Raw genomic sequence first — 12,155 nt, forward strand, 5'->3', positions numbered from 1 at the left:
GAAGTCTCTCAGCCTCACTCACCTCACAGAGTGTTTGTTGTGGGAGAGGAAGGGAAAGGAGATTGTTAGCCGCTTTGAGACTCCTTAAGGGAGTGAAAGGCGGGATATCAAGTCCAAACTCTTCTTCTTCTTCTTTCTTTCTTTCTTTCTTTCTTTCTTTCTCAATAAGGTTGTGGATTCAAATTCAACCAGCCCCTCTCCTCGTTTCAGAAGAAGTGGGACAGAAGCGTATATACCATAGAATCTACCTATTGAAAATGAAGGGAGAACATAATAGAGTTCTGTACATCCAAACACCATTGTTGTTTGGAGGGGCAGTTGTTAGCAGGCAGCTTAATAATGGATACAAGGAAATCTCTTCCTATAAAGAGTACTTGTTTACAGGGCTTAAAAAGAGGGCTGGACAGAGTTGGGAGGACAGGTCTTTTAATAAGCTATAAGCCTTCATCCTCAGCACCTGGTACTTGAATGCATCCATACCTCCATGTTCCAAGACAATACCAGTTGCTGGCAACAAAGAAAGTATTGTGGTTGCTTTCATCCTGAGCTTTTCAACTTCCTGGGTGCCTCTGGTTTGCCATCATTGAAAAAAGGTGCTGAAGTAGATGTACTTTTGGTGGGATCTAGCAAGGCATTTTTTTCTATCTGCTTAAAACAGTTTCTGTTTGTAGATGATGTTCTTCAGGCTAGAAGTCATTATTCCTCTTAAGGTATGGGATGAGAGGCCGTGGGGAGGAGTATTGGGATTGGAGACTTTTTAATGTGTTTTCTCCCCCCCCCCCCATCCTCATGCCCAGGAGCTGACCACTGTGCGTGTCCAAGATCCTCGTGTCCAGAACGAGGGCTCCTGGAACTCTTATGTGGACTACAAAATATTCCTCCATGTAAGTATGGCAAAGCTGGAGCTGGAAGGGGTCCAAAGAGCAACAGCTAAAGAGACTGGAAATATGGCTTGTCATCTCATGTAGAAAACATGCGTAGAACAAATTCTTCTTCTAACAAAGCCATCTTCACCTGGTGCTGAAATGACCACCTCTGCTACTTCTTCAAACTGCTGTATAAGTGAGAGTGAAGGTGAAGGTAAAGGGACCCCTGACCATTAGGTCCAGTCGTGACCGACTCTGGGGTTGCGGTGCTCATCTCGCTTTATTGGCCGAGGGAGCCAGCATACAGCTTCCGGGTCATGTGGCCAGCATGACTAAGCCGCTTCTGGCAAACCAGAGCAGCGCACGGAAACGCCGTTTACCTTCCCGTTGGAGCGGTACCTATTTATCTACTTGCACTTTGAGCAGGGACCAAGCAATGGGAGCTCACCCCGTCCCGGGGATTCGAACCGCCAACCTTCTGAACAGCAGGTACTAGGCTCTGTGGTTTAACCCACAGCGCCACCCGCATCCCTATAACTGAGAGTAAACTGCCTGTATTCCAGTCCCTCTGGCAACTGCACAGAATTTGGAAGAGAAGTTAACTTTGCATCGCGGGCAGGCAGAAGGCAAGAGACAGCAGGAATTCTCCTGCTATTTGTTTCTTACCTTTTCCAAAGCTCTGCACAAGTGAGACAAGACTCCAAGAGAGCCCATTAGCAGGCACAGAGGGAAGAAAGATACAGTTTCTCTTGCTTGTGATGGAGTTTGGAGAATGAAAGAGCAGGAGAAAATCTTGCTGCTTCTTCCCTTCTCCAGGCTGCAGTCCAAAGAAGTCTGAAAGAGTCATGGGTACTCTCCATTGGCACCTTATATTGGTCCACACAGCTCAGTATTGTCTCCATTGGCATGCAGCAGCAGCCTTCCAAGGTTTCAGACAGGGTTCTCCCTGCCTCTTCTTGGAGATGCCGTGGATTGAACCTCAAACCTTCTATGTAGAAAGCAGATGTTCTGCTATTAAGCTACAACCCTAATCCAGGGATTGTGCTGGTCCTTATGCTATAACAGAGTGACCTCTGAGAAAACAGAAGCTAGCCATCTCTGGATTAGAGGATTATGTGGAGGATGGCTGGGAGTCAAACGATCTTGGGGACCTTACCTGCTAGTTTAGAGGCTGGACCACCAGATCATGTAGATAAATAAGGGATGGCTAGCACAATGCACCCTTCATGTTACCTTTTTCTGCAGCATCTGACAACTGCTAGGCTAGATGAATCTTTGGTCTGATTTCCCCTAAGACAATTTTTATTTGGGCTCTCATCCCACTGCCTTCCTTGGCTGATCAAGTAATAATAATAATAATAGTCACATTTCCGAGGCCTCAGTTGTAGGTACCTCTCTGAGAGGCAGAAGAAAATGTAAGACAAACAGATCTGTTGCTAATAGTTAAAGGACATTAAACAGAAAAATGCCATTCTTTTAATACCAAAAAAATCAAATGGCAAGCATGCTCTTTGCTGACACAGTCTCACCTGTTGGTCAATGAAATCTTTAGTTCAGTCATCATAATGATTAAAAGTTTGCATCTTCAGTTCTCATGGCACAAAGTGTCTACAGTGGTACCTCGGGTTAAGAACTTAATTCGTTCTGGAGGTCCGTTCTTAACCTGAAACTGTTCTTAACCTGAGGTACCACTTTAGCTAATGGGGCCTCCCGCTGCTGCGCCATGTGATTTCTGTTCTCATCCTGAGGTACTACGTCTGGGTTAGTGGAGTCTGTAACCTGAAACGTTTGTAATCTGAAGCGTTTGTAACCCGAGGTACCACTGTATAATGCTAGTGCGGCTTTAACAAAATGGCCAGCAGAGGGAGACAGCTTGGAAAAAGAGCCTGAGATAAGAAAATGAAAGGGGGGGGGGGCGGAATCTCAGAGCAACACTCTCTCTTCTCATTATGCAGACCAACAGCAAAGCCTTTACAGCCAAGACATCCTGTGTACGCAGACGGTACCGTGAGTTTGTGTGGCTGAAGAAACAGCTGCAGAAAAATGCCGGCTTGGTGTAAGTGTGAAATGGCAATCTTTTCAGAGCCTGCTGTACCCTGTCTGCTAACCCTATGAAAAACGTCACCAGGATAGGCAGGGCTAGCTCTGTTGAAAATAAAACTAGTTGAGGTTTCTAAATGCATTTGTTTGAATGGAAGCCTTTAAAATGTGCTTAATGAAGAGCAGCTCATTGGGAGAGCACATGCTTGGCATGCAGAGGATCCCATGTTCATTCCCTGATGTCTTAAGTTAAAAGTGATCTGGAGTAACAGTGCTGGGAAAAGGATCCCCTGCCTGACACCTTTGGAGAGCTGCTGCCAGTCAGAGATGTTACTGGCAAGAAGGAGCAACAGCTACCCTCTGAATAAGGCTGCTTTATATGTTGATTTCTTTTGTTAGAACTTAGAAGAGGCTTGCAATTTACCTTTTGCAAAGTTCATGTTACATCTATTAACTTGCAGGTGAGCCCAGCTCTGCTACTGATCTAGCATCTGCTCTGCTACTGATCTAGCATCCTGAAACCTAGATAACTTTTCTGTAAATCCAGCCTGATAATTTAGTGCTGAGGACCATTCAAAGACATCAGCTTCACCTTGCAGAAATGCTGAGTTTTTCGTAAGGGGACCCGTCATGTGCTAACAGCTCCTGTCAGTCCTGTGGAAGATGTGCATCTCACTAATGTGCTTTTACCAGTTTCACTGCCAAAATCAAAGGAGTCGTGTGAGAGTTTGTTGGAAGTCATTTTCATTCCTGACAAGAGCAAAATGCAGGAGGTAGCTGATAGAACTAGTAGTTTCCAGAGGGTTCCCTTTTCAATAGTGCACAACAAGCTCTTGGAATATAGTCAGAGACTGGAAGCATCTCTTTTCCTATTAATGTGCATGCAACTTGACTGGAGTGTCTTCATTCTTACGCCCCCCCCCCCCCAATCTTTCAGGCCTGTCCCAGAACTTCCAGGGAAGTCCACCTTCTTTGCAGGCAGCACTGATGAATTCATTGAGAAGCGGAGGCAAGGGCTTCAGCAGTTCCTGGAGAAGTGAGTAGAAAGTAGGAACGAAGGTGGGGGAGGGCAGAGTAAAGAGCTTGGATGCTATCATACATTTGGTAGAAATGTGGGTATATGTTGGGCTTCTCCATAAGAAAGAACATTCCCATGAACAGTTACATTAATGTGTTCCATTCCCCATAATCTGCCCCTTTCTTTTCCCCTTTTGGCCTGGGATAAGTGCGTTTAGCTTCAGTTGCACTTCTTTTTTAATTCTTACCCTGTCCTCCTGTTAAGAAGCTTTGGGTGTAAGGTGGGGTCAGCCTGCTTTATCTTTGAAAGCTTTCTGTAAGGTAGCCTAGGCCAGAGAGAGATGGATGCCTTGGCCTAGGGTTACCCAGAGGACTTTATGGTGGAAGGTCTTCTCCTAGTCCAATACATTCACTTTGCTATCCCAGCTCTCACTTGTGGAGACTGACTTAGAAATGTAGTTGGAGTGAGCAGCAGTTAGCCCAGAGTGAGGGCAACATCTCCCTTCCTCCACTTGGCTGATCCCCACTGCAAGGAAGGTGCTCTATTGTGCTGTCAGGGGAAGCACAATAGCTCAGTGGTTGAGTACATGCTTCACATGCAGCAGGTCTTGGATTCAGATCCTGTAATTTCCAGGTCAGCCTGGGAAAGACTCCTACCTGAATGCAGGAGAGCCATTGTCAGTGGACAGTACTGAACCATTGGTCAGACTTGGTAAAAGGCAATTTCCTGTATATCTCATGGCCCTTTAAAACTTGGAGAGTTAGACATGCCAGCTCTGTGGTGCTGTCTTTCAGTATGTGGAAAATACAACATAGCGGTTATGTGTTGTGTTTCTCCTGGCCTCTACAAAGATGGTGTGCAGATGTAATCATTCAACCTGAGTATTCTCCAGGTGTCTCAAGCAATTTGTTGGAAATAACAGTTTGAGAAACATTATATCTATTTATTTTTAAAGAATAGTTATACCTTAAATTTCCACTAAAAAAAACCCTGCCACAATACCCAAAGTGACTTCCAACATGTTTTAAAGTAGTAATGGGTTAGATCAGGTTGGGGAACCTATAGCCCTGCTGTACTGTACTGTACTGTACTGTGGGATCACTTGTAGCTAAGTAAGATTGTCTTCCATGCAAAGGCATCGCGTGGAGAGTGCAGTGGGTGCCGTGCCCCTGGGCGCAGTTTTGAGAGGGGGCGCAAACAGGCACCCCCATAGCAGGCTCCTTCATAGGAGCCTGGTTCTGCACCAGGAGCCAGTGTGGTGTAGTGGTTAAGAGCGGTAGTCACGTAATCTGGGGAACCAGGTTTGCGTCTCTGCTCCTCCACATGCAGCTGCTGGGTGACCTTGGGCCAGTCACATTTCTTTGAAGTCTCTCAGTCCCACTCACCTTACAGAGTGTTTGTTGTGGGGGAGGAAGGGAAAGGAGAATGTTAGCCGCTTTGAGACTCCTTAAAGGGAGTGAAAGGCGGGATATCAAATCCAAACTCCTCTTCTTCTTCTTCTTCTTCTTCTTCTTCAGGAGCTGCCCTCTGGCTGTGGTGCTTGTGGCTGGCACAGCTCCACCCACAAGTCCAGCCTGACCTGGGAAGGAGAGCAGGCGAGTGGGTGGCAGTGCTGTCACCCACCCTCCTCAGCTGCGGCACACCTCATGCCCAGCGGCAGCAGCTCTCCCACTGGGTCATGTCTGACCCAGGCCTGACCCGGCAGCAGAGAGCAGAAAGAGAGTGGGTAGCAGCTTCCCTGCCCCTCTCCTACATTGAACTGTGGTGCATGGGAGGGTGCCCTCCCCAGGCAGTGCGGGCACACGCTCTCCCACTGCTTCCATGAATATGGTCTTAACAGTTTGTCTGTGGGGGCCAATTCTGGATCCGCACATCCTTCCACAGCGGGGACATAGGTTTCCAGGTGGGTGTAGATCATGGTGAGGATTTGCCAAATGTGCCTTCCACTTAGCTCATTTCTCCCTTTCATCCTGAGTTTGTGCCTCTTCAAAGTCCATGACGCCTTTGGTAGAGGCTGTTCTTCAACTGGAGCACTCGCAGGCCAGTGTTTCCCAGTTGTCAGTGTTTATACTGCATTTTTTGAGATTTGCCTTGAGAGAGTCTTTAAACCTCTTTTGTTTAAACCTCATCATGTTTTCCATTATTAAGTTGGGAATAAAGTAGTTGCTTTGGAAGACGATAATCAGGCATCCGAACAACATGACCAGGCTGCTGGAATACAACTCCCATGAAGTCTTAACTTGATAGCGGAACAGGACTGTCCCTACCATTAGGCTGAGAGGTTGTCACTTTGAGCAGCAGATGCTTGGAGGTAGACAGCCTTCACTGAACCCTATGATTGTTCTCTTTTGTAGGGCAGAGGTTTGTGTGCATTTGGCTTATCTCTCACTCCCTTAGCTAGCCTGCTGAAAGCTAAGACTTGGCCATGTGGAAGAGAAGGGCAGGAAAGGCTGCTTGATCTGGGAAGAAGTCCTAGGGAAGGCTCTCTTGTACAGAAATGATAATAATATAATAATAATTTATTATTTATACCCCGCCCATCTGGCTGGGCTTCCCCAGCCACTCTGGGCGGCTTCCAAAAAAATATTAAAATACTGTAATACAGAAAGCATGGTTTACCAGGCAGTTTGCTATCCCTTTGGTTTAGTACTTACTACCTTCCATTTTCTTTTCGAGGGTGGTACAGAATGTTGTGCTCCTTTCGGATAGCCAGCTGCACCTCTTCCTCCAGAGCCAGCTCTCTATACCAGAGATTGAAGCTTGCGTCCAGGGTCGGGGCTCTCTGAGCGTCACAGATGCCATTCTCCATTACGCCATGTCGAACTGTGGTTGGGTGCAGGAGGAGGACAGCCATACTGCTTCGCTGGCCAAAGGGGACTTCAGCAGCAGGTAATCGGAACTGGGTGTGTTGGTGCAGTTTGTACTAGATGCTGAAAACTCTGAAGCGAATCTAGAATGAAAACAGTTCCCATCTGGGGGAAAGAGAGCTGGATTGGAAGAGAAAGGTCAGTATTTGAATGGGAAATCAGTTGCGTATGAGCTCTGCTCCTGTCTCTTCTCTCTCCCAGAGACAGGGCAGAAAAAGTAGAGTAGTGCCACAGTTTCCAGGAACATCATGCACAGTTTCCAGGAACATCAATTCTGGTCTTGAAAGCTTTTTTCTCTTTCAGATGTAGTTTTGTTGAATTTGTTATAATACGTGTGTGTGTGTGTGTGTGTGTGTGTTTAGTGAGGTTTAAGTTACTGAGTACAGTATTTTCTGCACTATTTTCCTGCTCATCTACAATTGTGTGCCGTTCTTCCATCTCCCGCCCTTCCTTAATTCACAGTGGTGCTTTGATGTTAAACTGGCTATGGTTCTTGACCAGTCAAAACAGCTACACCATACTTCCCAAGAGATAAACTGCAGCATTCTTCCATATCACACAGGATTCCTGGGTGCACCATTTGAAAGTGTGGTGCTTTGTCTCTCTAAGCAACTGTGTGCATGGGGGGGGGCAATCCTAACCATATTTCTCAGAGCAGGGGTGAGCAGAGGTCATGCTTGCAGGATCTGTTTTGGTTTTTACTAGAACCCCAAGATCTACCAATCAGAGTCAGGTACAAAAAACCCCCATTGGAATAAAATTAATCTGTCGCCAGAAATTTGTTTTCAGTACCAGAACGGGTGTGTGTGTGTGTGTGTGTGTGTGTGTGTGTGTGTGTGTCAATTTCTTGTGCCCTCTTTCCAGCTTTCTTAATAACTGGGGTGGTGGATGGGAGTTATTTGGTTGTTGCCACTGTTAAACAATTGGAAGCCAAAAACGCTTGCTGACCTACTTCAAATCACCTAGAGCTCTCCCAGGAGATCCTGATGTGCCATCTGCCCACCTCTGTCTTAAACGATACATTGGCAGTGTAGGTGTAAATGTGTTTGGTCTGATTCCAAACCAAGGAACTCTGGGATGTATAGTTCTGTGAAGGAACCAGAGATTGCCAACAAAGTATCATCTCTCTTCCCTTCCTTCCCCTTTTTCTTGAAACCCAACCCTCCTTTTCTCTTACCTCCTTGTTTTGAAACCCAACCCTCTTTTCCAAAAGCTCTGTGGAATCTCACCCTCATTGGAGTGACATCAGCATGGAAGACAGCCAGTTGGAGAGCCCGGATTCTGAGGAAGAGGAGCCACTGCCGGTTGACTCCGTAGCATCAGCTGACCTTGTCAAGGAACAGTGAGAACAAGAAGGAAAAGGGCTCCTTCCAGGATGTGCTTGGAGCTCTGTCTCTAGCCCTTTCCTTGCAATTGCATTGCCTGTCAAAACTCCAGGGTCCAACTCCTATGCTGTAACTGGTGACCTGAGTGGGCGACCAGCCTGGACCAGTGCCCGAGAGGCTGAAGCTCACGCCTAGGAATACTGCAGTAGCTGTAAATTATATGATGTAGCTCCTGTTTCTGCCGCCTGATCCTGCCTTGTAGAAAATGAGCTGGCTTCCAGCAAGGGCATGTCAGCCTGTCACTTCTTATCCCACCTTCTGTAGATTTTGGCAAACAATCCTACGCAGGAAGCTGCTCAGTTTTGTTTTGGCTGCGTTCCCTTTCTCTCCCTCCTCCTTTCCATCGCTGATAGTGTTTCTCGCAGAGGCCCAGCTGTCTTTGGTTACCCTGTAGGCGTGTCAAAAACAGTTCGCCTGGGGTTGGACTTTCCTTTGTTACAGAGAGCCAGAGATCCCACCTGCTGGCTGTGGATGCCAAGCCCACATCTGGGTTTCCCTGGCGGAGCTGCATGCAGCTGGGATGAGTGGCTGGGCACCCTCGCCAGCTCATTAGCACCAGAGCTGATTCTTCTGGTTAGAGGGTGCGAGTGTTAAGAACATCGAGGGGGAAATGAGGAGGTTATTCTGTAATGCTCTTGTGTGTTTGATGCATGCAACCCATCATGTGCTCTAGAAATAAGATGACCCCTCCATACCCCCACCACTGTGTATCTTTGTGAGGGTATTAGATAATTTCCTTCCAATTGTCATTGCACAAGCAGAGGACCAAAGATCTTATGGAGATCCTCTGACTTGCCCATTCTCCTTTGGGTAGAAGATAATGCAGAGCTAAAAGAAATAGGCTCAAATAGGCTGGGAGGTCTGCATGAAACATTTCTTACTTTCTCTTTTTCGCTGTTTCTTCTCCTCTGTCTCCATTGCCTCCCAAAGTTTGGCGTACTATGAAATTAGGCTTCTGGTGATACCTATACACTTCCCCAAAAACCCTTTTAAATGAAAGTTAGGAAGTTTCTTGCCCTCCAACATCAACTCTGGTGTCTGGGTGCTTTCTGCTGTAACTTGCAGATTCAGTCTGTGGGCTTTGAGTTTTGAAATGGCAGAGAAACTCCTCAATATAAGTGCTTTGACCTTTTTTCAGATCTCTTTCTCTCTCCAAATATTTCAGTAAAACAAACATGCAAGTAGAACTGCTATCACCTGAAAACTCTGGTCATATGTTGCTTTTAATCATTCACTCTCCCACTCCCCAGTCTGCCACCCAGTTATGACATATTTTCTTTTTATATGTGGAACTGAGGAGGGTGCAGAAAAGCAAAAGAAGCAAGTGGTCCTCTCTTTCAAGTTCTGGTGGTGTATATGGAATGGTGTGTATAGAAAGTAATAATGGAATATCCTATTACATCCATCAACAGACAGGCCAAGTTCAGATATACATCTCACCAGTTGTTGACTTTCCAGTCATTTTGACCTTAGGATGTAAGCTGCAAGGCCCTCTTCACAAGTGGTGGTGGAAGGACACTTCCTCTTGCAGGATCTTATAGCACGGAGATCATGGGAGCATCCATGTGAGGGTGGTCAGTGGCATCTGTCTGTCCCATTTTGTCGGAGTCCGCCCCCTTGAGTACTGATGAAGCAGGAAGGGATTTTGTTTCATTCATGCACACTCCCTAGCAGCCACAGATTGCAGCACAGAGAAGGAGATCCCTTGCTGCAGCAGGTGCACAGTGAGAACATCCTCTAAGATACTCTATATGTGAATTTTCAGAAATGTGTATACTTGCAAAAATAAAAAAGGATAACATTTCCAGTCGATGTCCATTTACCGTGCTTTGCTTTTTACCCAACCTGAGAATGTTTGATTTAACCTTTTCTCTTAACAAGCAGTGCTTTAATCTGAGGCAAAGTTAAAACATTGTGCAAAATGCAGTTCTCTCGTGAATAACCCCTGCCAACCTCATCCCACACTTGTAGCACCTATCATACTATGCATGGATTGCCAGTGGATAGTTCAGCTGCTTGGCTAGGGGCATGTTATAATAGGAGGAGCTGGAGCCAATCCAGGTTAAATATTATTATTATTTAGGAGACATGGGAGACTCCAGTGTCCCTGGTAAGGTTTTGGTTAACCTTTCACTAAAGGCATAAAAAATGGGCATCCCTAAATAACAGGGAAGGTCTCTTATGATATTGGGGCAAACAGGAGAGTGTTTTGGTGATGGGGTGATCTGTCAGTTAGTTTTCACTTGGCATGGATATGTTTCCTTGGCTGAAAGACTGATAGGTAGGAAAAGGTTTTACTGGCAAGTGGGATAGGTCATGAATCTGGGATTTTTAAAAATCTTGTAGCAGCTTTTGGAGATCTGTGGCTGTCCAGATGTTGTTGAATTCCAATTCCCACCAGCCCCTACCAGCCATAATTTGCTTAGTAAGTTGTTTTCTGTCACAAACTTGGCCTCTGCTTGTGGCATGTGGTATTTTGGATTACGTTGGTGTTGGTGTTTGGGCTGTTGCTGGATACTAGACTTTGTTTTGTAGGGATTTACACCCTAGTCTTTACTTTTAGACTATTTCAACTTGATGATTCATGGCTGCACAGCAGTTAAGAGACAAAAGTCCCCCAGTTCAAATTTCAGCTTGGTCAAGAACTCACCGAGTAGATTTAAGAGATGGTATTATTCACTGGCCTTGCCTCTCTGCCTGTAACATAGGGATAATAATGCTGGCCTTCCTTACTAGGGATGCTAAGGATTAATGAGATCATGTACATGAAGTGCTTTGAGCATTTAGGTACAGTGCTATGTATCTATTTAAGTTCCTCTATATTATTTCAGCTGCATAGTTGCTGCTGCAGCATGGCTCCTTTTCATGCCCTTCTGGTGCCAAAAGAACCCAAGGTCATGTGCAAGGGGGTTGCTGATGTGCTACTTCTGACACAAGTACTTCTGACACAGTCTTGCTGTCTTCTGTTAGAGTCTTAAGTTAGTGGAGCACTGGAGGAAGTAGTCATGCGGCTGAGGCTATATCAGACTAGGCACTCATTATTACTTTAAAAAATTGAGATGCGATACCTCTGGAGGCCCTCCACCACCACCCCCAAATTTCACATCTCCTCTGCCTCTCCTTAGTTACGGCTTTACATTGCAGGGGGCTTTTGGGCCTCGTGCGCCGCAAAAGGGATCAAGCCAAATGCGCAGGTGGAGGGTGGGCAAAGAGGACTTTGAAACCTACAGAGGAAAATTCTCAAAATGTCAAAAGAAGTTCACTTCAAAAAACAAAAACAGAATAAACCTCTCCTCACTAGCCAGATGCTCACTAATGACAGCTACTCTCCTGATTGGCCGGGCTGCCTCATGAATATTGATGAGAGCGCATGATCCAAATGGCGCAGCTGTGCAACCACCTGCCCTTGCCAGCTCAGCTTTCGAAGCTTCCAGACAGTCATTCGGAGCTGTTCGGAGATTTGATTTCCCACCCTCCTGAAAACTCAACACAAGTCTTCCCTCCCCTTTCCGCATGATGCTCTCTCTCTTCTCAAGTGTATTTGGAGAGAGATGATGAGACAACCAGTAGGGAACCAGTGCAAGTTAGGCAGGGCTTCATTTTATGCTCAGGTTCAGGCCAAAGACACTTTCAGTATCTATATTGCCCTACAGATTCAGGACAAACCAAAGTTTGTGCAATCAGTAGTAGACATGTTGTAGAATGTGTTGATGGCTTTTTGGCTTCCAAGCACACAGCAGAATGAGGTGGCAGAGTCCAGAGATGCACTTCAGTTTATAGGTGCTGGTGATGCTCATTTACCATTGTTCCTCCATGCAAAAACAACCAACGCAACTCCTTGGAAGAAGAACAGGAACACTGCCAGGAGAGGCCTGCACTGTATTTTTTCCCCAGCCCCCTCCACCTGCAGTCTGAAGTAGTACAGTCCAGAACTCTTACCACCTCATTCTGTGTAGCTGAATGGCTGAGTTGGGGCGGG

The 12,155-nt window shown here is 46.1% G+C and overlaps 1 protein-coding gene across 2 annotated transcripts in view; it reads left to right on the forward strand.

Annotated features, from left to right (window-relative positions):
* The window catches only part of SNX11 (sorting nexin 11), a 15,362-nt gene extending 5,374 nt beyond the window's left edge, over positions 1–9,988 (forward strand). For both annotated transcript variants that reach the window (XM_081838280.1, XM_081838279.1), the window contains exons 3-7: positions 798–884; positions 2,822–2,922; positions 3,844–3,942; positions 6,601–6,813; positions 8,005–9,988. In XM_081838280.1, coding sequence (XP_081694406.1) covers positions 798–884; positions 2,822–2,922; positions 3,844–3,942; positions 6,601–6,813; positions 8,005–8,137 — 633 coding nt within the window. In that variant the 3' untranslated portion in view covers positions 8,138–9,988. The remainder of the gene's footprint in view (positions 1–797; positions 885–2,821; positions 2,923–3,843; positions 3,943–6,600; positions 6,814–8,004) is intronic.
* Positions 9,989–12,155: the final 2,167 nt, after the last annotated feature.

The sequence above is a fragment of the Podarcis erhardii genome (assembly GCF_964252035.2).
Source record: "Podarcis erhardii genome assembly, chromosome: 13".
NCBI classification, from domain to species: domain Eukaryota; kingdom Metazoa; phylum Chordata; class Lepidosauria; order Squamata; family Lacertidae; genus Podarcis; species Podarcis erhardii.